Source organism: Protopterus annectens, chromosome 11.part0 (assembly GCF_019279795.1).
Source record: "Protopterus annectens isolate FY-2018-M chromosome 11.part0, PAN1.0, whole genome shotgun sequence".
NCBI classification, from domain to species: Eukaryota; Metazoa; Chordata; order Ceratodontiformes; family Protopteridae; genus Protopterus; species Protopterus annectens.
In genome coordinates this window covers 1,271,781,743-1,271,809,669 of record NC_056745.1, presented here as the reverse complement: position 1 = coordinate 1,271,809,669, position 27,927 = coordinate 1,271,781,743, and the positions used below count along the sequence as shown (strand labels likewise).

The 27,927-nt window shown below is 37.0% G+C and overlaps 1 protein-coding gene across 1 annotated transcript in view; it reads right to left on the bottom strand.

Moving 5' to 3' along the window:
• Positions 1–27,927, bottom strand: part of CDH13 (cadherin 13) — a 3,439,935-nt gene that overhangs the window by 200,338 nt on the left and 3,211,670 nt on the right. Inside the window, exon 13 of the mRNA XM_044088622.1 lies at positions 20,345–20,563. Coding sequence (XP_043944557.1) covers positions 20,345–20,563 — 219 coding nt within the window. The remainder of the gene's footprint in view (positions 1–20,344; positions 20,564–27,927) is intronic.

The following is a 27,927-nucleotide window of genomic DNA, read 5'->3' as shown; positions in this document are numbered from 1 at the left end:
CTTAATGCGTCTCTCAATCTCATTTCTCACAGTAGTTTCCAGGAGTACAACGTCATGTTTCTGAATTGTACTCCCAAAAAAAGGTGTGTGTCTTAAGTGCCTTATGCAGTAATAGTGTTACTTAAAAGATTTTTTTGTAAGATAAGGTGTGAGGTAGCCATTAGCATGCATTAGTAAACTGGTGCAGTGGACTCAGCCACTGTTGACTCATGTTAGATTGGCATGTTAAAATAGCAGGGACTGATAATGTAAGTGAAGGAAGGCAATGTAGACATATATTATATGTGGTGGATGAGCAACAGTTGACTAAGAATTCAGAGTATTATCATTCAGTGCCACCAACACAGGAAGAGAGAGAGAGTGTGGAACATATAACAAGTAAAAAAAATGGTGCAGTTACTTTAAGGCCCAACACAACCATCATAACCCCCGGCACTGCTGTGCTTTCCATCATCTACATGCACAGGTCCGCCTTCTGCAGCCTGCAGTAAAGGTTGAGAATATACTCTCAATAATCTATGCAGCTTTTCTCCCTGATGGAAAAAAATAATTTATTACATGATGTTAATCTGCAATTACATTATCACATAAGATGACTATGGTTTGTATGACTGAATATGTTCTGAATGACAACAGAATGGAGCAGCAGTTTTATGTGTGTGCCTTACTGCTAACTGATAGAAGAGAATGGAATTCCTATATTGACACATCTCACACAGATTTAATTCTTGGTTTCTGCAGTGATTTGCATATACACTGAGCAGATCTACTTTATCTCTTCAACACTAGATAGCCAGAATCCCAAAACTAGATAGTATAAAACTAAACCAAGAAGAAACTTTGCAGTGTGGAGAATGTGATATTCACTTCCTGAATTATGTTATGCACTTAGTTTACATAATAAAAATCAAATTGTAAAATATGTTCTACAAAATAATAATAATTAAATAGAAAATACTCGGTAGTCCACAGCTGAGTTAAAAATGGAATGTCCTTTATTGAAACACACAAACAAGTAATTCTAGTTGAGTATTATGAAAATCATCAAAAACATTCCTTATTTATATATAATCAGGCTGTTTGGAGCAGTGGAGTGGTTACAGAGGGCAGTTCTATTAAGAGCAATAAAAGCATTAAAATCATTCCTTTAGCTAAGTCTCCCTTCCCAATTAACACCATGGTGCTACCTAAAACTGAAAAGCTAGAGACAAATTACACTCTTCTTCTTCTTCTTTCAGCTTTTCCCGGTTAGGGGTCGCCACAGCGGATCACCTTGTCCGCTCATGATTGGCAGTGAAGTTTTACGGTGTCTAGTTGCTAGCCCGGTGCCCAACCTTCCACAGAAGGCACACACTCACACCTAGGGCCAATTTAGAGTGTTCAATCCACCTGCAGCATGTCTTTGGGATGTGGGAGGAAAACGGAGCACCCAGAGGAAACCCACGCGACCACAGGGAGGACATGCAGACTGCGCACAGAAGGCACCCCAGCCAAGGATCGAACCGGAGATCCTCTCGTGTATAGATATACAACTGAAAACCTAAGTAGGATGAAAAACATAAAAATAATTGCTAAGATGAAAATACAGTGATAAATGTTAAAAATAAAGCACTAAGGCCATGGGGATCTGTTAAACTGTGGCATCTAACTAAGAAAACACTTAGTTTGAATGTGTAAGAGTGCACTCAAGAGCAATTACAACCTTTAAAAGAGAAAAAGAAAAATACTTTCACTGTCTAATAGAAAAAGGGTAACAAAAGGGTTCAGTTTAAAATGTAAAGTAGCATTTAATGTGGAGCCATCAAAAATGAATAATGTATATATGAGCCACTTAAAGTATGTCCTTTATAACATTGTAAACTAGTGCTAAAAGAAGTAAACAGTGCTCGATATTTGTTTTTAAAAACAATATTAGAAAATAATGTCAACATTAATTAATCCCATATCAGTCTTTTAACTATCTTTTGAACAGTGGGGGGAGTTTTCTGAGATCTAGTATGCTTTACACATGTTCATTCATATTATGATTTGTTTTAGATACACAAACCTGATGAAGTATTTATATGATACGAAAGCGATCTTTGCTAAAAGTTGCATATTTATTAACTTAGATTCTGGTAGATGTCTAGTGGCAAATCTTTTTGTTAGTCAGTCAGTCAGTCATTTTTTAGTTAGTTAGTTTCTTAATTAATACAGTTTTGTTTTAGTTGGTTAGCCTGTACAAAGTGTTAATAAACTGATCTTAGACTGTAATTTGTCTCTAGTTTTCAGTTTCAGTTTTAGATAGCACAGTTTCTGTTTACACTATGGTGTTAAGAGGGAAGGGGAACTTGGCTAAAGCAATTATTTTAATGCTTTTATTGCTCTTAACAGAACTAGGGGTGCTACCTAGCCATTTTTTTCTGGACTACCCAGAAATCAAAGCAATTCTATGGGGAATCTGGAAAACACTGTATAAACTCTGGTATTCTGTTTCAAAAAAGGAAAAAGACTATTGGAGTTTGTTAAATTGGATAAATTGCTATGCTTTTTTACAGAAAGAAAGCAGGCATCAGGAATGGAAAAAGAAGACGCTTCTGTCAGCTGAAGTCATGATGACATCACTAAATGGGCAGAACATAGACAAGAGAGAGGTGGGAATGGGTGGGGTTATGGGTGATGCTAGGGGTCTGGCCTTTGACCACTTTTAGCCACAACGAAAGGTGGAAGCCCTAAACAGAACCAGCGTCTGTAACCACTCCCTTGTTCCAAACAACCTGATTATATATAAATAAGGAATGTTTTTGATGCTTTTCATTATACTCAACTAGGATCGCTTGTTTGTGTGTTTCAATAAAGGATATTTGGCTTTGTATAAGTGAAGTACCTCACATCCAGTACTGTGCAGAAGTGGGCATGCTCGTAATGACTGACAGGAGAAATGGGCATGGAAATGGCTGATGACTGACAGGTATGCAGATTTCCGTGTGACATCAGGCATATTTTGGTCACACCTCTTGCATATTGTTGCAGTTGAACCTTTTTTGAGAAACACTGTAATAAGTTTGTAGTACTTGCAATGGTAATTGCAAAAGAGTTGTTTTCACAGCAACATCGCAAACTGGACACGACATGATTACAGACTGCATTACCTACTGCAGGATTTAACATTACAGTTTATGAAGACATGATTTTCACTGTTAATTAAGCATGGTTACATTTTTTCCCCTGAAACATCCCTTTTACTAACGTGTCCCAGGAAGGTCACTGTCACTGTGCTTAATTAACAGCGAAAAATCCTGTCTTCATAAACTACAAGGCAAAGAAATCTTACAGTACGTATTATAGTGTGTAATCAGAAGGGGTCCTGTTTGCGTGAGGTACTACACTAATGAAAGCAAAAATTCCACTCGGTCACTGGCAGCACAGCCCTACTTTCATTGTTTACATCTCTAAGAGAATTTCTTGCTAACGTGAACAGATTTTTACAATATGTGACCTATTTAAAATATGCCTGCATACCACAAATATTCACCCCTCCTTGCAGTTCATCTGCCCATTAACTGAAAATTTGATGCAGTGTTTCTCAGTACTTGTCTACCTCAAAATGGGTAACCTATTCATGTTTTACAGCATCTCTGACATTATTGATTGCAGCAGTTAAGACATTTTTTTTAAAAATACTGCATGACACTCTCAATATAGGAGTATGCCAGAAGTAAGCAATGTAGACAAGCAAATATCTGACTAAGGTAAAAGCAAACCAGCGCAAGACAAAATATGCAACACGTGTCAACCCTTATACTAGTAAAACTAAAGACTGCTGAGGACTTCCATCCCACCCCCACTTTTCAAGAAATATAATAGATAATGCTTTCAAAGTCTAAAAGATAACTTTTTGGGGGGATCAGAGAGAGCAGTTGAGTGAAGTGGAAGGCAGTACATGCTTATTTTAATGTTTATGGACAGCCAGCATACTTATTTGTATATTAATTCACATTTGTTTACTCTGTCAAAATCCCAAAATAATAGTTCTTATATATTCAAGTGCTCCCAATTATTTCTGTCATTATCACACATCTGGTTGAGAGCTGTGGTTGCAATTGATACCGAGAGTGAAAGCACAAAAGTATATATTAAAATAAGGACCAGTACAAACAGATGGGTAGGCATTTGGGGTTAAGTATAGGATAACACAAGCAAAGTACACAACAAGTAATGTTCAAAACAAAAATTGTATGACGGAAATTCAAATGGCACCAGAATCTTGCAAGCAGTAGTAATGAAATGAAAATCTGCATATAGGAAACTAACCATTTTTCTTAAAATATATGTTGACTGTATATTAGAAAACACATTTATATACACACATTACTGTTTTCATTTTCACTACTGTAACACTAAAGACTGCTGAGGACTTCCATCCCACCCCCACTTTTCAAGAAATATAAGTGTTAACGTTTTCAAAGTGCAAAAGGGAACCATTGGGGGGGTCAGAGAAAGCAGATGAGTGAGGTGGCAGGCAGTACATGCTTACTTTAATTGCGCTGCTATTATCGATGATATCACACCTCTCAAACATCCAGTAAGATGAAACTTTTGGAAGTGTGTTTCATTACATGATGCATGCATTTGCAAAAAAAAGTTTAACCACACGGTCAGGAAATCTCAGGAGAAAGTCAGGAAATCTCAGGAGAAAGGTGTGGTTTGGGAGGGACTTGCTACTGTGCATCCTGCAAAGTACTTCACTAATACAAAGCAGGATATTCCATTTTTAACTCAGGTGTGCACTACCTACTATTTTCTGCTTGATTATTTTGAAGCACGTATTTTACAGCTATATTTTACAGTTCGATTTTTATTAAGTGAACTAAGTGCATAACATAATTCAGGAAGTGAACATCACACTCTCCACACTGTGAAGTTTCTTCTTGGTTTGTTTTGGACCCAGAATAGGTTCCATACTGGGTATTTCTGAGACTTCGAGGGATAACACGGATTTCTCTCTTTCTTTTTTTTTAATAGTATAAAGCTAAACTGCCTACCTGCAACTGCACAAAAGCTAGCAAATCAAGTGAACAAAACATTTAAACATATGTGTCCTACAGGTTTTTAAAGATTAAAACAGGAAAAAAAAAACATGTTGTGCCTAGTACAGACTGCGTAAGAGACTATCAGGATAACTTTAAAACTATAGATTAAATCCACCAGAGCAAATATTTGTTCAATAATTACTTATGGTATAGAGATACAGTGAGGGCCATGTATAAGGCCGTGATGAAACTGTAACATCCTAAGGAAATATTTAAGGATACCTATGCTGTTTTCTGAAATACAGTGAAAGAATGAATTGAATGTAAGTCATGAACTGGCTCTTATAATTACCTAGATAATAGCACAATATATCAGGTTATGCAAGGAAGATCATAACTCACTTTTGGGAAAGTCAGGGAGGGTAAAAGTAAGTGGAGGAAAGAAAGGGTGAGAATGTATGGATTCCATAATTATATTGACTGGGTGTCTAATACATATGGTCGGGTTACTCGGATAGGTACCGTAAGAAAAATATATATTTAAATTCATATATTCATTACTTGAGGAAAATGATAGTAAATATATAAAGAGGAACAAAAGGTCCTACAGACTTTATATCAGACATCTGAGACATAACAACATGACTTTGTGTATATTTTTGAAAAAGGATCTTTGATCATTACATTCATAAAAAAAGGCAAGAACAAAATGAGATTGAAAAGGGTAATGTTGGAAAAGCAAAGTAATGCGAGGGGCTTGTCCTAAAACTCTTATTTGCATGAGGAAGACAATGTACAAGAAACAACTAGGGCCAGATTCCAAAAACAGTTGGTCTCAGTGTAAATCTGCCCTGATTCTGAAAGACCTGCTCTCAGTGTGACTTACTTCTCTGTAAGGCCATATCTATAAACAGGCTTAAACTGGGTGCCAGATTCCCAAAGACCTGCTCCTAGCCTGCTGTCTGTGTAAGTGGTTGCTTACATTTTGAGCAAGTCTTTTAGAATGGGACCCCAAGATGTCCCCTTTACATACATTTGAGAACATATTTAATACTAAACATTTTTGAAGGCAAGCAGCTGCTTTCCCTGATAACACAGCATGCCAAACTATATTATTTGCAGTCAGCCTTATGTTTCTACATAGAATACAAATGACCAGAAGGAGGTATATACAATCAATGTATGCAGGATACATATTTTTTAAACATTTTTCAAACTGTAAATATCTGATTCTTTGTAAGAAATTTATTTTACCAATATTTATGAAATTTTAAATGCTGATAAGGTTTTAAAGGATAAACAACAATATTTTTGGATTGGCATAAAAACTGACACTACAATACAAGTGTGAACCCACACCTATAAATTTGCATCTGTGTGTGTGGTGAGATGGAGGTTAAGGGATATGAAAATAAAGTATTTAAAAGTTGAATCTACTTGTTTATGTACTTCCAAATTGTAGCTGAAGAGTCTGAATCTGTCTTGGAGTGTGTGCTAGTGAAACTGAGGTACAAACATTTCTAATTGTTTAAGTATGCACCATCATAAGAGTGACGGCAGTGAAGCATTTTATTCATAGAGTGCAGCAATCAGGGATAGCTCTTAACATAAACTGTCATGTAATCAGGAGCGGCCTTAGGTCAACTGGTGCCCTAGGCAAATGGGCTCCACGGTGACCCTACCTCACCACCCAGTGCCCCCATCCTGGTCTACCTGCACCAAATAAATACTGGAAAAGTGCCCCTACTAGAGCGGCGCCCTAGGCGGCTGCCTAGTTGGCCTATGCCTAAGGCCGGCTATGCATGTAATACAGGGCTTCCCTCAAGAACAATGGAGTTTGTAGGGTACAACTTCAATTGGAATTTAGGATTTGGCATTATAATATTGTGAACTTTAATAGGGTGATTTTTAATCACATAATTCCTTAATAAAATCCTTGGCTTTATCGTGTCGGCTGTTACAAAGCTTCATGTATTGTTTATGAGATGGTATATGTCAGTCTTCTTGCTTTTCTGGTTTTGACCTTTCATTTTATTTTGCATTTAAAATATGGAACAATTATCAGAAAATTCATGTTATGCAAGCATATACCATAATTCTATTCAATGGTTTGGGACTGCATTTCTCCTAACATAATGAAAATACTCATACAAAACACCTAGTCTATATATTGAGAGACTGGCTCTTTAGTCTTGGGGGAAAGAGAAGATTTAATTGTAAATTAGGACAACATAGCAGAAGGATGTTAAATAAACATCCAGTTAAAATAATTTCCACAGAAAATGTAAACCATATTCAAAATGTCTCTTTTGTGTATTGTTGTTTGGACAGGTATCTCACCGGGATGCTGTAAACAACAAATCTATATTGTTATTGGCAAGGGCAAGATCATTTCACCCTCTATTCAATGTTCTTTCACTCTTCTGACCTAAGTGAAAGATTTATGCATTGTGTAAGCCTGAGTGTATTTATAATGAATACAGGTACAGCTTGACAGCCATTGCCTTGACAGTATTGTTAGTAATCGACTATAAATTACAACTTGTTGGTACTTATACCTACAGAAATATAACAAGCTATCAATTCTTCTGAGACATGAAACAGGTTGTTGTTGTTGTATCTTTCTGCTTTTCCCGGTTAGGGATCGCCACAGCGGAACTCCGGTCTGCTAATGATTAGGTTCCATAGTGGGTATTTCTGACACTTCAAGGGATACCACGGATTTCTCTCTCTCTTTTTTTTTTAATAGTATAAAACTAAACTGCCTACCTGCAACTGCACAAAAGCTATCAAATCAAGTGAACAAAACATTTAAACATATGTCTCCTACAGGTTTTTAAAGATTAAAACAGGAAAAAAAAAACCCATGTTGTGCCTAGTACAGACTGCATAAGAGACTATCAGGATAACTTTAAAACTATAGAATAAATCCACCAGAGCATATATTTGTTCAATAATTACTTATGGTATAGAGATACAGTGCGGGCCATGTATAAGGCCATGATTAAACTGTAACATCCTAAGGAAATATTTAAGGATACCTATGCTGTTTCCTGAAATACAGTGAAAGAATGAATTGAATGTAAGTCATGAACTGGCTCTTATAATTACCTAGATAATAGCACAATATATCAGGTTATGCAAGGAAGTTCATAACTCACTTTTGGGAAAGTCAGGGAGGGAAAAAAATAAGTGGAGGAAAGAAAGGGTGAGAATGTATGGATTCCATAATTATATTGACTGGGTGTCTAATACATATGGTTTGGGTTACTCGGATAGGTACCGTAAGAAAAATATATATTTAAATAAATCATATATTCGTTACTTGAGGAAAATTATAGTAAATATATAAAGAGGAACAAAAGGTCCTACAGACTTTATATCAGACATCTGAGACATAACAACATGACTTCGTGTATATTTTAGAAAAAGGATCTTTGATCATTGCATTCATAAAAAAAGGCAAGAACAAAATGAGATTGAAAAGGGAAATGTTGGAAAAGCAAAGTAATGCGAGGGGCTTGTCCTAAAACTCTTATTTGCATAAGGAAGACAATGCACAAGAAACAACTAGGGCCAGATTCCAAAAATGTTGGTCTCAGTGTAAATCTGCCCTGATTCTGAAAGACCTGCTCTCGGTGTGACTTACTTCTCTGTAAGGCCATATCTACAAACAGGCTTAAACTGGGTACCAGATTCCCAAAGACCTGCTCCTAGCCTGCTGTCTGTGTAAGTGGTTGCTTACATTTAGAGCAAGTCTTTTAGAATGGGACCCCAAGATGTCCCCTTTACATACATTTGAGAACATATTTAATACTAAACATTTTTGAAGGCAAGCATCTGTTTTCCCTGATAACACAACATGCCAAAATGTTGTATCCTATCTGCAGTTCTACCTACGTAAAACAGTGTACTTTGTGATTTACTTAAAATAAACAGAGAGGTGTCTCACAAAGACTTTTTGATCATGTGACAGTGTATATCATGTAACTTGGGACTTGTATGAAACAAGCTGCAGAGATATAATTTTATTTACAGTCTGTTGAAGTCCATTTCCAAATGAAAGTGTTGCTGTACTATTTGTATCATTGTATTCTTCTATTATTAAATAGTTTTTTATGGTATGTGTCACTTGTGGTTGCTGTTTATTTAGTTGTTTGTTTATATGTTTTTAATTTAATTTAATTTAATTTAATTTGTTGACTCAGGATAGAACTCATCTTCTTTAACTGCTTTCAGACTCTGACATTTTGGTATTGAATAGAGAAGTAAAGATGTATGCAATATAATGTATAAGTGACTACACAACAAAAGTATATTACACAGTGCAAGAAGGAGTTTACAATTGAAAATTCAAATACAGTATTAAAATAAAATTCAAAATGTGATAATATGAACTACATACAAGAAAACATAACATATGCAATTATTTACTGGCTGGGAATCAAGTGAAGGGGTAGAAGCAAAACTAAGAGAAGATGCAGGTCTGTATGTACTACAGAAATTAAAACAGTCTGTGGATGTGGAGGTATAAATTACAGGTAGGGAAAGAGACTGGAGGTTAGTTCATTCCATTCTTTAGAAGGAAGTTACATCATGCTGTCTTAAAAAGGAGATTTCTAACCATTGCATGAATGTTTGTTATAGGTTTCCTTACCTTAGGTTGCTGATAATCCTAAGCACTGATCAAAAGCTAGTTTCTTGTCCAATGAAACTACAAAGGGAAAATCTCCTTTCATCATAATTTGCAACAACCATAATCAAAATAGATTAAGGTGTGTGAAGCCACAGCCCAGTATATGAGGGAGTGTGTGTTTAACCCCAGAGAGCACATCCTTAAAAACTCTGGAAATTACATGCAAGTAGTACTTACATTAGTAGCTACTTCCATATTAGGAACAAAAATAAATTCCAATATAGATTACAGATTAATCATCGTTTTTGTTCATAACCTAAGCTAGTTTTTTTTCTAGGGAATCATACTGCTCACTAAGACCATATTTGTTAAATCATAGTTTACAAAGATAGGCTTGTTCCCTAATAGTTTTGCAAAATGTCAGCATCAGGGACTTTTTCTTGAAGATGAGGAGATTTAGAGTTGGCAATCCATTACAAAATGTGTGTGTGTGTGTGTGTGTGTGTGTGTGGGGGGTGATGGTCTTCTCTGCACTTCTTGTATAAGGGGGTTCTGTCTTTCACACCACATATTTTCTTTCTTCATTTTGTCTAATTGTGTTTGTCAAAAACACAGTCATAGATGAATCAGGAGTGGCTCTAGGTCAACTGGTGCCCTAGGCAAAAGGGCTCCATGGCGCCCCCCCACCACCACATTACCTGGTGCCCCCATCCTGGTCTACCTACACCAAATAAATACTGGAAAAGCACCCCTGCTAGACTGGCACCCTAGGCGGCTGCCTAGTTGGCCTATGCCTAAGGCCGGCTATGAGATGAGTGATATAAAAGGCTTTGAAATACACTTTTTGTTTTTAATTTTTTTAGTTATTTGGTACTCAGAGGTCACTTGCTTGGAAAAAAGTGATCATTACCCCATCGAAGTTCCCCTTCACTTTCCTAAACTACTAGACACTTCATCTTTGAATCTATTGCTTTAATAATTTGTAGCATGTTTGAAGTAATCTGCATCTGTTTAAATTGCTTTAAATCATCTGCCTTCAGACAGCCAACAACTTAAAATCTACCGACGAAAATGTCCACAGTATAAGCAGGTTTTCCTACCTTTCTAAACACTGCACTTGACTGTTACACATTCTACAAAGTTATTGTCTAAGATTATGGTCCACTGCCATTTCCTTATTAAATGTACATTTTTTTGTAATCTCCGAGATAAGACCTTTAAAAAAGCAATGTACTTACTCAGTGCACTTACAAAAAATGATTACGTTGGTAGATATTATGCTCTGAATTGCTGAAAATTTACAGAATGGATAGTCTTATTCTCACATTAGCTTTGCAGCTTCCAGGATTTTGTGCCCACTGATATACTTCAGAGGACGTTTGCAAAATGAAACAGAATAAGAATAGTATGCATTGAATAATGAAAAAAATGTTAAACAGTTTTTTTGATGTAGATCCCAAGTAAATTATGGTGACTTGATTCTACCAGTAGGAGTCATAATTTTCCATTGCTTGACTTAATACTGAAGAACATTCAATTTTTCGCACTTTTGTGAAGTTTACTAGCATGTATTTAACTTGTAAAAGAGTTTACTGTTTCAGAGTTTATTGACTTTTTTTCATATATTCTAGGGATCCCATCATACTGACAGCATCTGTGATCAACAGAATCATACAAAGAAACCACAAATACTATGCATTCCCTGTTTATAGTCCTTTTTCTAGTAATTTGCTTTCAAGCTGCCTATCTTTAAATATGCTTAAAAAATGTGCTCATATTGTGAGGTGTGAACAGACAGACAGACAGATGGATAGACAGAAAAATCTCATATTTGATATTTACTGCTGTTTGTTTATACTTCATTTATTTGACAATGAAAGTTTCTTATTATTAGGTAAGGCATGCCAACTGGTCACAGTGTTTATGAGGGATAGGAAGTGCTGAATGGTCAACATGCAATAATTGCAGAAGTGTTTTTTACTGTGTTGAAAGTTGTTTCTCTTTATGAATTAGAAATAAACACTAGAGAAATGCTGTCCACTGGAAACAAACCCTGGTCGCATCTCATCACTGTCCATCCTTGACTTCTCATTTACTGAGTTATCAGTTTTAGCTGTCACTGAACTCTGACTTCTGTCACAACTTCTACTATCCTCACTGCCTCTGCACTTTTTTGTCAGGGAAGTGATTACAGTTGGCAGAACTCATTTTCTCTGTTGCCCAGAACAGCTTTTGTTGAGGGAAGACCTTTTATCTCTCACGTGTGCTCTGAATTGGAATCAGGTGTGAAAGATGAAAGGTAGTGGCTATGAATTCTTTTACAACAGGCTTTCTCTGCATCCATCGAGCTTTTTTCCCTTTCATTCATCTCACTTTGATGCTGTCCTAGATTCTGGTCATTGTGTAGTTGGGACATTAATACTGACTGCTTACTCTTTATGATCCGTATTTGTTTATTGTTTTATAGGAGAACCTAACATGTTAGTTTCATTACAAAAGTAACAAGCAGTGTTCTGTCAACTGCCCTTGAAATATACTTTAATTGTAATACCCTTTTGTAAAGGAATAAAATAAAATAAAAAAACAAATATTTTATGTTTAATACCTTTTTGTAAAAAAAAAAAAAAAAAAGAAAAAAAATGAATATTTTATCTAAAGCATATATTTAAAACATAGGCCAGATATATTTCAAAGATGCTGGTCTCCAGCAAAACTAAGTAATGAGTTAGGACATATTCAGCTTGCCAACACGTATCATGACTGCAAGGTCAGATCACAGTGCCACTATAGGGGAACAGATAATTAGGCTTTGAAATCTAGAAGATCTGCTTCCATTTTATGCAAGACTGAAAAGATACAGTGCTCTTCAGTCTTGTGGCATGCTTCTTCTTTATGATATTATTTTAAAATAAATGTCACCTGTCACTAACTAGCTTTCATGATCAAGAGGACACTGCAAGAGTCAATAAAAACATTGGTCATCCCTGACTCACCACACCACAAACTTAAAAAGTACTAGTAATGACCATAAAGAAATGAAGGAAGCATTTATCATTTGAAATGATATGCAGAACTGAAGGGTTCATAAGCTCATAGATGTGTACTAGGCTAATGACCACAAGGGCTTTTTTAAATGTAGCCATGCATCCTGGAGGTTTCTCATCCAGAAAAAAAGAGGTCATTGTTCCCCTCTACTCATCACTCATTAGACCCATTATAGAGTACAACGCCCCTTTTGGTATGTACCTCACAAGACATCTACAACAACTGGAAAGTCCGCAGAAATACCTCACAAAAAGGATTACTGGCCTCAAACAGATGTCCTACACAGACCGACTCAAACAACTCCAGCTTTACTCCGTCACATATCGCCTACTCAGAGGCGATCTCTGCCTAACATACAAAGCTATGTCAAACCTAGAGCTGTTGGACATGCTTCACTTAAAGAAATCCCAATCCCTCCGAGCTACACGCTCTAGGGACCTACACCTTGTCACCACAATAAACAGAGCATGCCGGAGGGATAGATTCCTGTCCCAGAGACTTCCCATAGTCTGGAACAGACTACCTATCGTATGTCAAACAGAGCCCCTCATTAGCACTCTTCAAGAAAAATCTTGATGATTGTATGGGTAACAGGAAATTCACCCCAGGGATCACTTCTGTGGTTCTGCTTGACAGGGGCACAGGAAAATAATTTTCTTGGGTGGCAAAAGCCAGGGTACCTTTTTGGCTAGGCTTGTATAGGCCCTAGGGCCAATAGCCTAGTACCTACCTATGAACCTATGAACTCTCTGACAAGTTCTGGTACCCTTGATAAGTGTAATCTGGGGCTTGGAAGATTAAACATTTACAACAGGAGCCTGGTAGATGACTCATTTACAAAATGATTTTGTCCATTAGAGACACAGGTGCCAAACCAGGGTTGAATTTTCTGTTAAGGGGACTGTAGGCATGTTGTAGCCTTTTCCTGGAAGATGCATTGAATAGCATCCAGACCACTCAGGAAGGTCCCACACCAACACAGGCACTCACTGCCCAATCACAGACAGTCAGGAATTAATGCCCCCTGCTTCTTCTCTCATCAGGAGTAAAATATAAGCACAAATTTTATGCTGGCACATATGAAGCAGTTATCAGGCTTTCTGGTAATTAACAGTCTCCAGGAAATAATGTTACTTGATTTACTTTAGAGACAACTTGTTCTTTCCTTCACATGAGGCATTAAACTGAGCTCCAATTTGTTGAAGCTGATGGCAGCCTGAGTGCATGATAAAAGTCGCCTGTCAGTACTGGGAAGAACAGCACAATATGTTTAACAAAAGAAAGAATGAAAATGTCATAACAGCAAATCGGTTATACAAATTACGTAAAAAGAGTCCCCATCTTTATGCAAAAACATGCCTTGAGTACTGATTAACACCAACATCAATACTATGATAAAAGCACGATGTACACGCCTAGCTTCTGTTCAGTGTGTTTTACATACCATGTAATAGCTGCACAGCACTAAACAGTAGAACATTTTTAGTTTTCTACTCATAATTCTCACAGGTTATCCCTACTGTTTCCAAGCTTTTCTTTAGGACAAGTATTTTTATGTACACTAAAATGTGAATAGTGATTACCTGCAGGTTCTGTTATAAAAATGATCTTTAAGTGATTCTTAGAAAAAGTATTTTTATGTTCATTAAAATTTCTACACTGACTACCTGCTCCTTCCACATTCTTTTATAAAACTCTTCCTCAGATGGTCCCACATTTTACAAGACAATCAAAATAATCCAAGCCCACTTACTGGATAAGAGTACTATCCCTTCCTAGTTTAAGCAGAAGCTATATTGTCTGTTATGACTGCATGAAAGTTTAATACTTTTGATTTTATTTCTAAGAACAACAAATGGAAAAAAATATACTTTTGACATGGAAATAATTTGCCAAAATGTTTCTACCTTTGTGTACCCGATTCATAAACACAACAGTGATCTATTACTGTATCTACTGCTATAGTAAATTTTACTTATTTTATTTTATTTATTTTACCACCTCCTCCTTCCTCAACACCCCTACAGGTGTTCCACAAGGTTCTCTTCAACATCTTCATTAATGACTTTTACCACTCTGTCCCCCTTGCAAACATTATTCAATATACTGATGACTCCACAATCATCTGTGCTACCCATCCATCCCAACTCTTCTAAAACCTACTCAATATGCCTTCACCACCACAGAACAATGGATGAAAGACAACCATCTTGCACTCAATGCTGCTAAAACTAAACTTATGATATTTACCCCCTCCAAAACAAATCACTATGATAAATCTCTATTCTCCATCATCAGCCAAAATAACATACCTCTTGAGCTGGTATCTGAAGCTAAACTACTAGGGGTCCAAATTGATGACAAACTCAAATTCAACTCCCACCTACTATTAAATATTAAAAAAACTCACCTAAAACTGGGCATGCTCTACCGTCACAATCGCTTCCTTACCTCAACTACCAAAATTACTCTCTCTACCACATTTCTCCTTCCCTCCCTTCTCTATGGTGCCCCTCTTCTTCCAAACCTACAATCTTCTCTGAAAACCAAACTGTCCTCTTGTTACAATAAAATAGCCAGATTCGCCACCAGTAACAAATCATCCACCCATCACTGTGTACCTCTCCATAAACTCAACTGGCTAGAGCTTCCCAACTACCTCTCCTACACTCAGCTCACCTATGCACATAAACTCATTTTCCAGCCTTCCCTCTGTCCCTCTCTCTCAACTACCTTCAAAATGCATAAAACTCAAAGACTCCTAAGATCTAATAATCAAAACCTCATAGAAGGTTATAGACCACTACACCCTCCAGGACAAAACCTCCTGTCCTTCTCACTAGCGCGCCTATGGAACACCCTTCCCCCCTTCATTCGTACTATTGCTAACCTGACATCCTTTAAAAAGTCACTACACTCTCATTTAACATCCTCCTGGGAATGCTCCTGTGTACATACCTCCTAGCCTACTCTCTTCTCCCAACACCTTTCCTCTTTCCTTTCCTGAAATCCCAGCTAGCAACTTCATGCTTGCTTCTAGCATACAACTCCTTGTTTGTTCCCTGCAACTTTTAGCAAAAAAAAATAAAAAATTTTTGTTTTCCTTTTTGACTAACTTATAATTGTAATTCTACAATGTTTTTTCTTTAATCCTCATGTAAACTATGTGTGTAACATAACCATTGTATAATCTGTATGTAGAATAGAATCTTTGTATGATTTGTATGTGGAGCTTTTCTCCCCAGGACTCCATTGAAAAAGGGTATTTTAGGCCCAATGGACTATCCTGGTTAAACAACTGCAAATAAAATAAAAATAAATAAATAAATGAATATGACGCCTTTTCATCTACTGTGCATGCATATTAAAATAGTTAGGAAAGTGATGTCCTCGTCCATGCCTTCAGCTATGCTCCTACTACATTCATAGGCAATACAAATATCACAGGACTCTGGAGGCAGGTCTGTTTAACAGCCAGTTAAATATTCCTGGGACTCTACAGAACATCCTTAGACATATGATTCAAACCAGAGGGAGTGCAAATCTTCTTTAACCATGCCCTAAAACACAGTTGGCCGCATGCTTCCCTATGGTGCCCCCAGTTTGGTTTTGTGAACTCTACTTAAAGGATCTATGCTTTGGAGATCAGTTATGTGCCCCATCCATTTGTATCCTTACTTTTCTTTTCCTTCAGTTCTGAGACTTATACTGTGTAATCTGCTTCTTTTGTGAATAAGAATTCATTGTATACATTCATAATTGTTTGCTATTCAAGGGCCTTTTTATCCTTCTGACCTTCCAAAGTGACTAATCCAGTTATCCCTATATTCTTCCTTATACAAAAACGTCTGGATTCACTTCCTTAATCTCTACTTTAAAACTTTACAGTGTCCACTTTTACTTCTTGTGTTATATGTGCTGCTCTCTTTTTAACTTCTATGTGTCATCCGCAACACATTGACATTCATTTTCCACTACAAGTGCCCTCTCCACTTAATATATTCCTTCTGATTTTCTGATATTGATGAGGGTCATGCTAACATTTTACACTGCTGTCATGCTGCATTATGTCCCCCCCCCATCCATTCAAACTTTCTGGTACAATGCCACACCAATTGACCAACCCCCTTATGGTCCTTTCTATTGCTGTTGTACCTTCTTTATTTACAATTTTCACACTTGTAATGTATTTCCCAGACATCTATGCTCAGAGCTTCTTTGGCTGTTGATTACTTCACTGCTGTTTACTTGTTCACACCTTTTTCTTCCTTGTGTAATACTAATTTGGCTTCCCATTATACTCTTTTCCAGCTGCCTGTCTGCCAGTACCATTCCCTGACCATCTCATTCCTTCCCTTCCCCTCTACACGCATGTTTTCTTCCTTTATTTTCTCTAACACACATTCCCCTTTCCCACAATACTCTTCTTTTCTAGCAGTCCTCAATTTACTGCATACCCATTGGCTAAAGTTTGAAGGAGCTGTCATATGACTTATACTTCCTTGATGCATCAGTCCCATACAATCTACTCTTTATCTGAATCACGCATTCTTCCTCCATCCCTATCATCCACCTCAACCTTTCGCTAGGTGCTCTCCGACTTTTTGAATGTCTTCTTGGGTTTCTTTTCCATCACCCATTAATAATCCATTTCAATGTGTTTAAAATCCTTTTCATGTAGAAGTACTTTCAGAGATCTAGACAGTAGTATATCCCTACAGTATACTGCCTGTGACTTATCTTCTCTCCTATTTCCATTCTGTTCAGGTCACCTGATTTTGCACTGTGACATGAAATTGTGCATGAATATCATACTCCTTACCATCTCTTCTCTAGTAAAAACACTACCTCTTTTAGTCTCTGTTAATGTCATATGATCATAGGAAGTTACTAGGATATTGGCCCTGATGCCCTTATAAGCCTAGCCAAGAGTTTAGCCTATGTTTAGACAAGTCAGCACCCAAAGCCCCTGTCAAGCAGGGACAGAGGTGGAATTCCAGGGGTGTATTTTTTGTTTCCTATCCAGTCAACCAGGTTCTCTTAAAAAGGGATAATGAGGTACTCTGTTTGACGTAGAGAGGGAGTCTATTCTACAGAAGGGGGAGTCTCTGGGACACAAATCTGTCCCACCAACAAGTCCTATTGATGTCACAAACCAGGTTGAGGTTGCACATACAGGTTACTAGGGTGGAGCTTGACTTGCAGATATACAGCAGTCCCATCAAGGCAGGGTCTGAGATTGCTTTGTAGGCAAGACTTGTCTATTCTGTTTTTGATCCTTGACTCTTGTCACCTTCCTCCGAAACCCTTTCATTCACCTTATATTGCTGTAACTGCATGACCTTTGGGTCTGTATGCTGCACTAAAGATGTTTTTTAACAGCTACCCAACACTGGGAGCATCATTTCTGGAGTCCACCCATCTAATGATATACCACAAAACACCACCAAGACAGCATATCAACATGAAGAACCAATTAAAAAGACTAGCAAATCAGTCAATCAAATCATTTTTAAAAGAAATAAAACTACAATACATAAAAAATGCTTTTAAAATGATTTGATTGATTCATTGATTTTTTAGTCCTTTTGATTGTTTCTTCTTGAGCATGTGATGCATACGTAATTCTTTCAATCTGGCTTATATTTTAGTTTGGGTTGGTCTGAGGAAGTTCTTGTTGTGATTATTAAAGAATAAAACTGCTTGCTAATTATTTTGTCTTTTATTTCATTTAAAGCGATTATCTGTGCATTGTCTTGGCGGTGTATTGTGTTTTCTTTTTTCACTTTTCCATTACTGCCTTGTTTTATTCTTTGGTTCATCTAAGGATATACCCAGAGTTTTTGGCTGCCCACTACTATTCTCTAATTCTGCTTCTAGAACACCAGTCCAAGTATAATTAACACCCTCACATCCTTCCCCTGGCTTGCTACCCTTGTTCCATTCTCGCCATCTGATGTTTTATCTTATATTTCATTCTGTTTGCCCTTTAATATATTATAATACCACTATCTACAGATCTAATGATTATTTGAATGAAAACTGCAAGATTTAATTATAAAGACATAACTGCGTACCTTTTGTTGGTACACAGGAATATTAACTTCACTGATATTTTCAACATCTGTTTGCATTTTGAGCATTCACAATTTCCTGCATCTGATTTGCAAATTATCAACATTTTGCTGTGGATTTGCCTTTGAAAATATTTCCACTTTATTTGTATACAGAGAGCAGTACTGGCTTTTTGTTGGTTTGCCTGTGACATCGATTATGGATGACATATCATTTAATTGATATAAATGCTGCAAAAGACCATGTTCATCCATGCACAGCAAAAGATAAGCACACTGAACTCACAATAGGCACACATACATATGCACATCTATAACATACGTTTATATAGTATATATAATTTAACATGTGTTTTCATGCCAAAAATATGCACCACAGACTAAAATGATATGGTGTTACATGGCTGTGTTAGCGCAAATTTTGTTTTCTGCTTTTGAAACATTGTAAACCCTTCTTCAGAAATCAGAGGTTGGCTCCCTCTGCATTACTTTAAGAATATATCTGTTCACACATTTAGCAGCTGTAATGGACTAAAACACCCCCATACACATCAGAGAAAAAGAAAAATAAACCTTACTAAAGGTTAGGAATCCACTAGTGGGAAAGGTAAGATGGGGCTATGTGTGTTTGTTGTATGAAGACTGTCTGTGGGTGTGTGTGTGTTTTTGAATGAGTTTGTGAATTTGTGAGTGTATGTGTGTGTGTGCAGATGGTGGGGCCCCATACCTCTAAACTGTTTGTGCTGGAATGATTAACGGATGTGCCTGCCTGTGCTAACAAAATGCATTGGCTACCAGAGCTGATTACAGCAGTATCACCAGTAAATGGCTTGTTAACACTTGTGGCAATGACAAAGTGATTCTGAGATATGCCTATTAGTTAATAATGAGCTGGCTAATGTGTCTCTGAATCTCCAGTATCAACATTCACACTCACAGGTCCTTTTTGCTGCACCCTTACCACTCACAGCCGAGCCTGTTTCTGAAACCTGGCCTATATCAGTTAATTTATGCCTTAAATGTTTATATTAACTATTTTAACATTAGTTGTACATATCTGTATGATAACTGTGTAACAAATTATTCAGTCAGCCCAAGCAAGCTGAAACCTTTGCAGTGAAAGTTGCTCCATTAAGAAAAAAAATCTGGCATGTCTGTGAAAGAAATGCTTTGGTAATGGCAAAACGTCTGTGCTCGCTAAACAAATATAACAGCTCTATAGCCCTGAGGAAAGTTGTATTTTGTTGAAAAATGCATTATTTTCTTTTCAGTTGGCAAAATGTTTCATTAAGTCAATGTTTTCATCATTTATGCTAACTTATGACTTACTATCTTAAATCATCATTAATGTAAAGATGGAAAGATTTCCATGGTAGAAAATCTAATATAATTATTATTGTGTCTCAACACTCTAAGTTAATATGTTAACCCAATTAAACAGATGAACATTTTGTACACATTTCAAGTTTCCATAAGAAGCTGCTTGAAAGAGTGGTTTGCAAGGAACTCCTTCACTTTATCTGGAATGGGAGGCACTGCATAGCAACAGTTGATTTTGTTCATTTAGAAATACTTACAAAATAAACTGAAGATTGAAAAGAAGATGAGGAGGGTGACGCTGATATGAAGAGCACTTGCTGAACTACAGTCCATTTTGTTCTTTTTACAACTGCACACCTGCACTTTGATTTCTGTGCTGTTACTCAGTGGGGGCTTTCCAGAGTCTGATACCACCACGGGGACATTGTAGTTGGCTTTCTTCAAGTTCTGCAAAAGGCTGAGTTGTGCGTGGGTGTCTAAAAAAGGAAAGAACATTCATTAGTTAGATAGTATTAACATAAATTACTGCAAGCATTTATTAATCAAAGACCCATTTTCATCTGCATTCACAAAGTAATGGAAATTGTATATTATACAATGTGAAATTGCAATACATTTTTCACCTTTTTTAAACTTGCTAAGTTATATTTCTCACTGCATGAGCAGTAAAATTTACCACACAATTCCCACAAAACACAATGCATGTCTGATCCACTGTTGTAGAGTTGGCAAATTCTACTTAAAGAAATAATTATATAAGGAATAGTCTGTTTGCCTAGTTCCTGTAGGCATTCAGAATATGCTTAAAAACCTGCAAAGCATTAAGCAATACATGATGCAATCAAATGACCCTTAGCCATGCAGAAAGGATATGTTGAAAGTGCTTTTAGTAAGGAATGTAAATTAAGTGACAGTAAGTTGTTATGATTGTTATATTTAAAACTGCTAAATAATTATTTGGCAATCTTCTTTACAGCTATACTTATCTATGTGAAAAGTAATAATAATTGTTATTCACCGAGCTACACTAGTAGTACACTGTCGCTGCATAGGCTTTGCATCAGAAACAGACACTCTTGCTATCCAGCTTCTGCTTTGCTTGCATTTATTACTTGATCTCTCCACTTTTCCACTCTTAGACTTAATCCTTTCTTTACCTGTTTCATGCAATATTGAATGCATCAATAGATTCCCTCTTCATGGGTTCACTCCTGTTCTGAAACCTATTCATCCACTGTCCTCAAACTGAAGAAATGTTTTCACAGGGCCAGAAACTCATTTGTCCTTACAATCCCCTGCTACTGTCCCATTTCCCACCCTCTGTGTGATAACCCCTTTGAACTCCCTGATATGAACTTGTGTAATCATATAATGCTCCAGCCTATCTGATCTGGTCTCCATTGAGAATATTTTCAAATCTTCTAATGTTTAGTCATATAATTTCCTCTACATTTAATGCTTCCTGCTAGTAGACTTCCTTTGGACTACATCTAGTATCCTAACGTTACATTATATGCGTAGTCTTTAGAACTGCATATGATACAAATGATATGGCATATATTGGGTCCTGTAGATTAAGAACAGTATCTCTTTGGATTTGTAGTCTATCCTTCTTGGGATACACCTCAGCATTCTGTAATACTCCAAATGATCCTTTTCTGACTCTTTGCTGCTTTCATTTCTATGTCTTCAGCTGATGTTTCCCTCCAAAGCTGTTATGGCTTAAAGGTAATATTCTGCATGTGTCTACACTGAAAAACAACAGCTGCTTTATTCCCTCTTTGTCATCCTTTCCACATCTTCTTCTTTAAGCATTTCTCCTATCCTGCACTGTTGCACTCATCTTTTTATCAGTAAGGATAGCAAAGCCCTTTTATTACACTAGAAGTATTCAGTAGTTTTGCACAAATTAAGCACAGGATTCAGCAGTCATCCATGTAGTACCCTGCTAGTCTCTTTCTTTAGTATTGCCATTATCCCTCTCAGTAAAACTCTCTGTGTTACTCCCTTCAACCATGTAAAATTCAGCTTTTCAGTTTTGGTTTTACTTAGAGCCCCATTAATTTTCCAAGCAGGTACTTGGACAGGATGAAATTAAGCACTAGTTCTGCTGTAACTCCCTTATAAAGTTCTTTTGTAGCAAAATCATAAAAACTGGATCACTTCTGATAATAACGTAAGGCCAGGGACCCATGCTGGATCTTTTTCTGGAGACTGGTAATTTCATTAAAGGAAGCACCTTTCCTTTTCCTTAAGATTCTCTCTCTGTTTCTTTCCCTTAGAAAAGCATTAGACTAAATTGCCTCTTATTAAACAAATTTGAGTTTTCTCAATGTGCAAGGTACCACACTTGCTTTTCACTCAAATACAATTCAGCGATATCAAATTATCTGTCAAATGTACCTTCTGGGGGATCACTCTCTCTCTGCTCACTCTAAGCTTTTGCCTCCACAGTACATCCTTTTCCCTTTTTCAGCTCTCCATTTTCTGTCCTGGTGTCTGCTGCCCCCCGCACTACTTCCTGCCACTCCAGTTGTGCAGAGGTATAAAGCCCCAACTACAGCCTAGCTGAACAAGGTTCGATTAGCAGCTAAGGAGACTGATGGAGCGTCAGGGGATGAATGTATTGCTGCACTTTCAGCTGGCCCTCTGCAATCTTCGTTTTTATGCCTCTGGCTTATATTTAATTCCAAGGCAGTTGTGGCTGGAATGTAGTACTCTGCATGTGTTTACACTGGAAGGGTGTGTGTCTATGGGGGAGTTATTTATGATGATCCCTAGTAGGAACTAGGCACATTGTATTGAGAGGAGAGGGTGTGATCCAAGTAGGGAAAATGATAGTGGGCATGGCTTAGCTGCTATGGAGATGGGTAATACTCTTCATGACCTCATTACACACCTGCTCCTCAGGTGCTAGCATGGCACTGGACTGGGATGGTGGAGTGCTGAACAGGTCTGAGCAAAAAAAAAAAAACTCCAGCTGAAGGTGATGACCAGGACCCCCAGAATGACCTCTGCAGCCATGACTGGTCCATGCTACAATGGAGTAACAGAGAAGCTGTTAGACTCAATGTGGATATAGGGCACTAAGGAGGATGGCCATACAATGAACCAGGGAGTAAAACATGGTCTTAAAAATAATAAAATAAATAAACTCTGCACTACTTCACTGCAAGCATGGTGCCCTCCATTTGCTTTCATTTGTGGCGACTAAAGTGGAGTTGTACAAACTATTATTCATCTGAGTTTTCCAAGATCCTTCCCTTATTCCTTCCTAGTAAAAACTTGACCCCTTTCTGTCAGCAGATTTTTACAGAGGGGCATGACCCGGTGCACCCTCTAAATAAGTAGAAGCAAGTGGCCCCAAACATGTGACCAGAAAGCAAAGGAGCATCCAATTGTGATCCAAAATGTTTTATTAATCAAAACCGAGACATGTAAGTGCAGAACAAGACAGGTTTTGCCAAATTAATAGTTTTGTAATCTATAGTAAGAAACACTGTCCACCACATACATTTATTAAACTTAACTGACCATGTGAAATAAAACAAGTGCTAGAGTGTCTGAGACTGCCATTTTCAGAATATTCCTTTTTCACTGAGGTAGAGTAAGTATATATATATATATATATATATATATATATATATATATATATATATATATATAAGCTGGGGTGGAATGAATGGCTTACACCCCACATTGGGGGTTCATTTGGTCTTGCCTCTCTGCAAAAAAGAAGTTTAATGGAGAAAGATGATGTTTAACATTACTCTTCTCCTACAGTTTCAATATTTTTTTCAGTGTGTTGGATTTCAGAAAGCAAATATTTCAACAGGGATCCAGACTTGTTTTCTTATGAAAAATTAACTGACTAAGTATTTCATCTTAAACAAATGAGGCAGGCATTTACAGTGGAGAGTTGGTACACCAATCATGTCAGCGTTCTGTCTGACTTTTTGTACCCTCATAAGAATGCACTGCCTAACTTCTGTCCTCTATCTCACATCCTTCTTACTGCTTCTTCATTCTACCTACCGTCCTAAGTGGTAACTTCTCCACACTTCCTCACTTTCCTGCTTCACTTCTCTTCCTCTGAAATACTCACCAGTGCAGCTCCTTACTGCTGCCTTTCATCTCGCAATGTGGTTCCCACTTTTCACTACATGCCCTTCCTTCTTATTTAACTTCATCCCTTTAATCCTTAAATATCCTCCACATGACTCCTACTTCTGCATTTCCCAATAATCCTTACAAAATATTATTTCATATAAAATGTCAAGGTGTTGCAGTATAAGGAACTCAAATCCTTTTTTAAACCGAGTACAGTTTCCAATTTTCTCATCTGCCTATTAAGATAGAAAGATATTGGAGGCTTTCTTTAGAAATGTTGTGAGATCTGAGTACTTAAGATAGTGTACTATTCCAAACTTTTCTTTTTTGGAATAAAGACATGAGCGTAAAATCAGAGTTAGAGAACTGAGATGCATGGCCACTGCAATGAACCCAAATGAACAGAACATCCGAGATCTTACGTATGTACAACTATTACAGGTCAAGCAGTTAGAATATTTTTAAGTATGATAAAAAATTGTTGAAGGTTTCTTTGTTCAAATCTGTTAGAAATAGTTATGCCATTAAGGAAGTTAATATAAAAGAATGTGGCATGCTACTTGAGAGAACAACAAGAAATGATGACTGAATTGCTTTGGCAGTCAGTAAGAAAGTGCACAGTATTAAATATTTTGATTTGAATAAACCAGTCATAATACAAGTAGATTTGACCCATAATTGAACTGGTGCAATGGTTTTGCATAAAAATGAAACAAATGACTATAGTCAAGATCCTTTATTGGCTATTAGGAAAGGTATTCCTCAGACAGAAAAAAAAATGTTTGCCATAATATATTGTTGTGAAAAGTTACATCAATATATGTCAAAACTAAAATCGGTATCCAGGTAAAGGTCAAGCCAAAATACAACAAAATGTATAAGAGTTCAAAAACATACTTGACACACCATGGCTGAAATAATAAAATAACAACTTTAATAAAAATAATAAAATGTATATCATGAGCGCTTTTGTGGTACAAGACACTGCTTCTTCAGACCAGTAAAAATACAAAAACGCAACACACATACTTTTAAAATCAGAAACAACCAATCAGCTACAAATAATCAGGTGAAGAAAATCATTCTCATCCAATCAAAACACCCAATAAAATGCACAAATCAAACTACAGATCAGCACCACACAGCCCATCAAAATCATTAGCTATGTGCACAAGTAACAGCTCAAACTGAGCTACATCGGCCAATCAACCTAAAGCAGGAAGTGTTGCTTTCATTCATAGTAAGCTAACCAATCAAATAACTATCTATGAACACAAATCAAGATACAGATCTAAGCTCTAGCAGCCTATCAAATATAACAGGAAGAAATAAGAAAACACAAATGCCCAAAGGTCAACCACAGACTGTTGCTGCTATTATAACAGGAAGAAATGCTTTCATACACAACAAACTATAATCATGAAGCTAGACAAATAGTAAACGTAGTGTCTCAATCCACAATTCTTTAGTACAGGTTTGCCAGAGTTTCATTTAAACCAGGAAAGCTGTCAGCTTTCAAACACATGACCCATTTAAGTTCAGCACATACAATCTTGTTCCTTATATCACCGCCCCTCAAATTTAAGTGAAGAAGCTCTAGAACTAAAAATACAATCAAGCCCATGGTCATTCACATGCCTCACCAAAGGGTGCTTCCTACAACTTTTACGTATAACTTTCTTGGGTGGCATAAGCTATGGTGCCTTGCTGGCTAGGCTAACGTAGGCCCTTGGGCCAATAGCCTAGTACCTACCTATGAACCTATGAACCTATATCATTAATGCATTCTAGAATCCTGTCTTTAAAAGGGCAAATTGTCTTCCCTACATAAAAACATTTGCAAGCCTGGCACTTCGCATAATAGACAACATCCATTATCCTAGAATCAGCAAAGAAATTCAAAAAAACTGTACAATTCGTTGGTGTATGTAAGAACTGCAAACCCAAATGTGGCTGCATGCACTGCAAGATCTACAAGCAAACGTGTCTTCATGAACCGATTGGGCTACGTCAGAGACAAAATGCCTGTAGCAATTTTGCCATTTCAACGAGACATTGTTGTGAAAAGAAAATTTAGGCACAGGACCCAAAAGTTCTTTCAATGTCGTATCAATCATTAAGATGGACCAGTTCTTCAGTGATTATAAAGGTTTTTTTAATTTATTTTATTAATTCAGCTGTGGTGTGTCAAGTATGTTTTGGAACTCTTCTCAATATACTTATTGGAAAGAAAGGGTACTTAAACCACAACAGAGAACATTCAAGAAGTTGTTACACAATATATCACTCAGGTTACAAAGAGAGAAATCATCCCCTCATACCAAATTCTACTCTAGGTAAAGTGGAGCAGATTTGTTATAGAGAACATACGTCAGATCTTTATTGAATGTCATTCAAATGTTCATAACTTATAAAGTCAACTGGCAAAATTAGTAGTGGTTTGATCAATTTGCTCAGGTCCATATTCTCAAAGTATTGTATTACAGATGTGGTTATATAAGGTAATGGTATACGGTTATGGTATAAATATAATAAGCCAGACAGATGTTCTAAGCAACACATTACATAATATCTAGAGTTCCAACTAAGCACAGTTCAGTGTTGAAGTTTTGGAGGAAAGGGAGACACTTCTTTTATTTGACATTATCTGCTTGATATCCCAGTATAAACAGAGAAATGCAGACTATGTGACTGGCTCTGAATCAGGGGACCTTGCATGCAGTAGCCCCTCCTATGACGTTCTACTACTTCTAGGACTGATACTATAGTGTTACAGCTATTCGTCCTGCAGGTCACTTCACTACTTGATACCTGGTTTTAGGTTTTTTTTTATCTGTAGGTAAGAGTACAGATTTTTGGTGTGGGGCTGTAAAGGTGGTAGTAGATTTTTGGTAAAAGGGTGCAAAGGTGGTAGTAAATTTTTGGTATGGGACTATAGCACTTTTTTCCCATTTGTTGCATAAGTTCTGCTCAATGTTTTGGGCACATCTGTTAATTCTAGAATACAGAACAGAATGTATAAAATTGTGAAACATTTAAATAGCGGACTTATATTAGTAGCAACTCATAAACTGTTGTAGCAGAATTAGCCCAGATGTTCAAAGATATTCCAATTTATCTTTGCATATTTACTCATGACTGGGCATATAGAGAGTAAACCAGGAATGAGTTAACATACAAAAAGACTCAGTGATATACTGCAGTAACAGTAAGGGATGGCTTATGCTCCAATGTAGAAAGAGATTTTTAAAAAAGACTTTAGGAATGGAGATGTTTACTACTGCGGTGGTGGTGCTGTGGTAGCGGTGTCGCCTCACAGTAAGACATTGCTCCATTCGATTCTCAGTTAGAGCGTCTTCTGTGTGGTGACCTGCGTGAATGGGCGTTCCTTCATTGAAGGTTGTGCATCAGGCCCGGCAAGTCGGCATGTAAAAATCTACTGCCAATCATTAGCAGACCGGAGTTCCGCTGTGGCGACCCCTAACCGGGAAAAGCCGAAAGACACAACAACAACAACATTACAGTATGCCTGAGTTAGTTTTATTTGCAACTGAAATAATTTATAGATGTGGACTTAGGGACACAGAGCTAGGAAATGCACTTTAAATGAGTATACAACTGCATCTTTAGATTGCATAGTGAAAACATGCTATAATGGAATTTTGGAGAGAGATTCTGTTACAAGTAACATTTATAAGCTGCTTTGCCTGTTCAGTAACTTTAACATAGT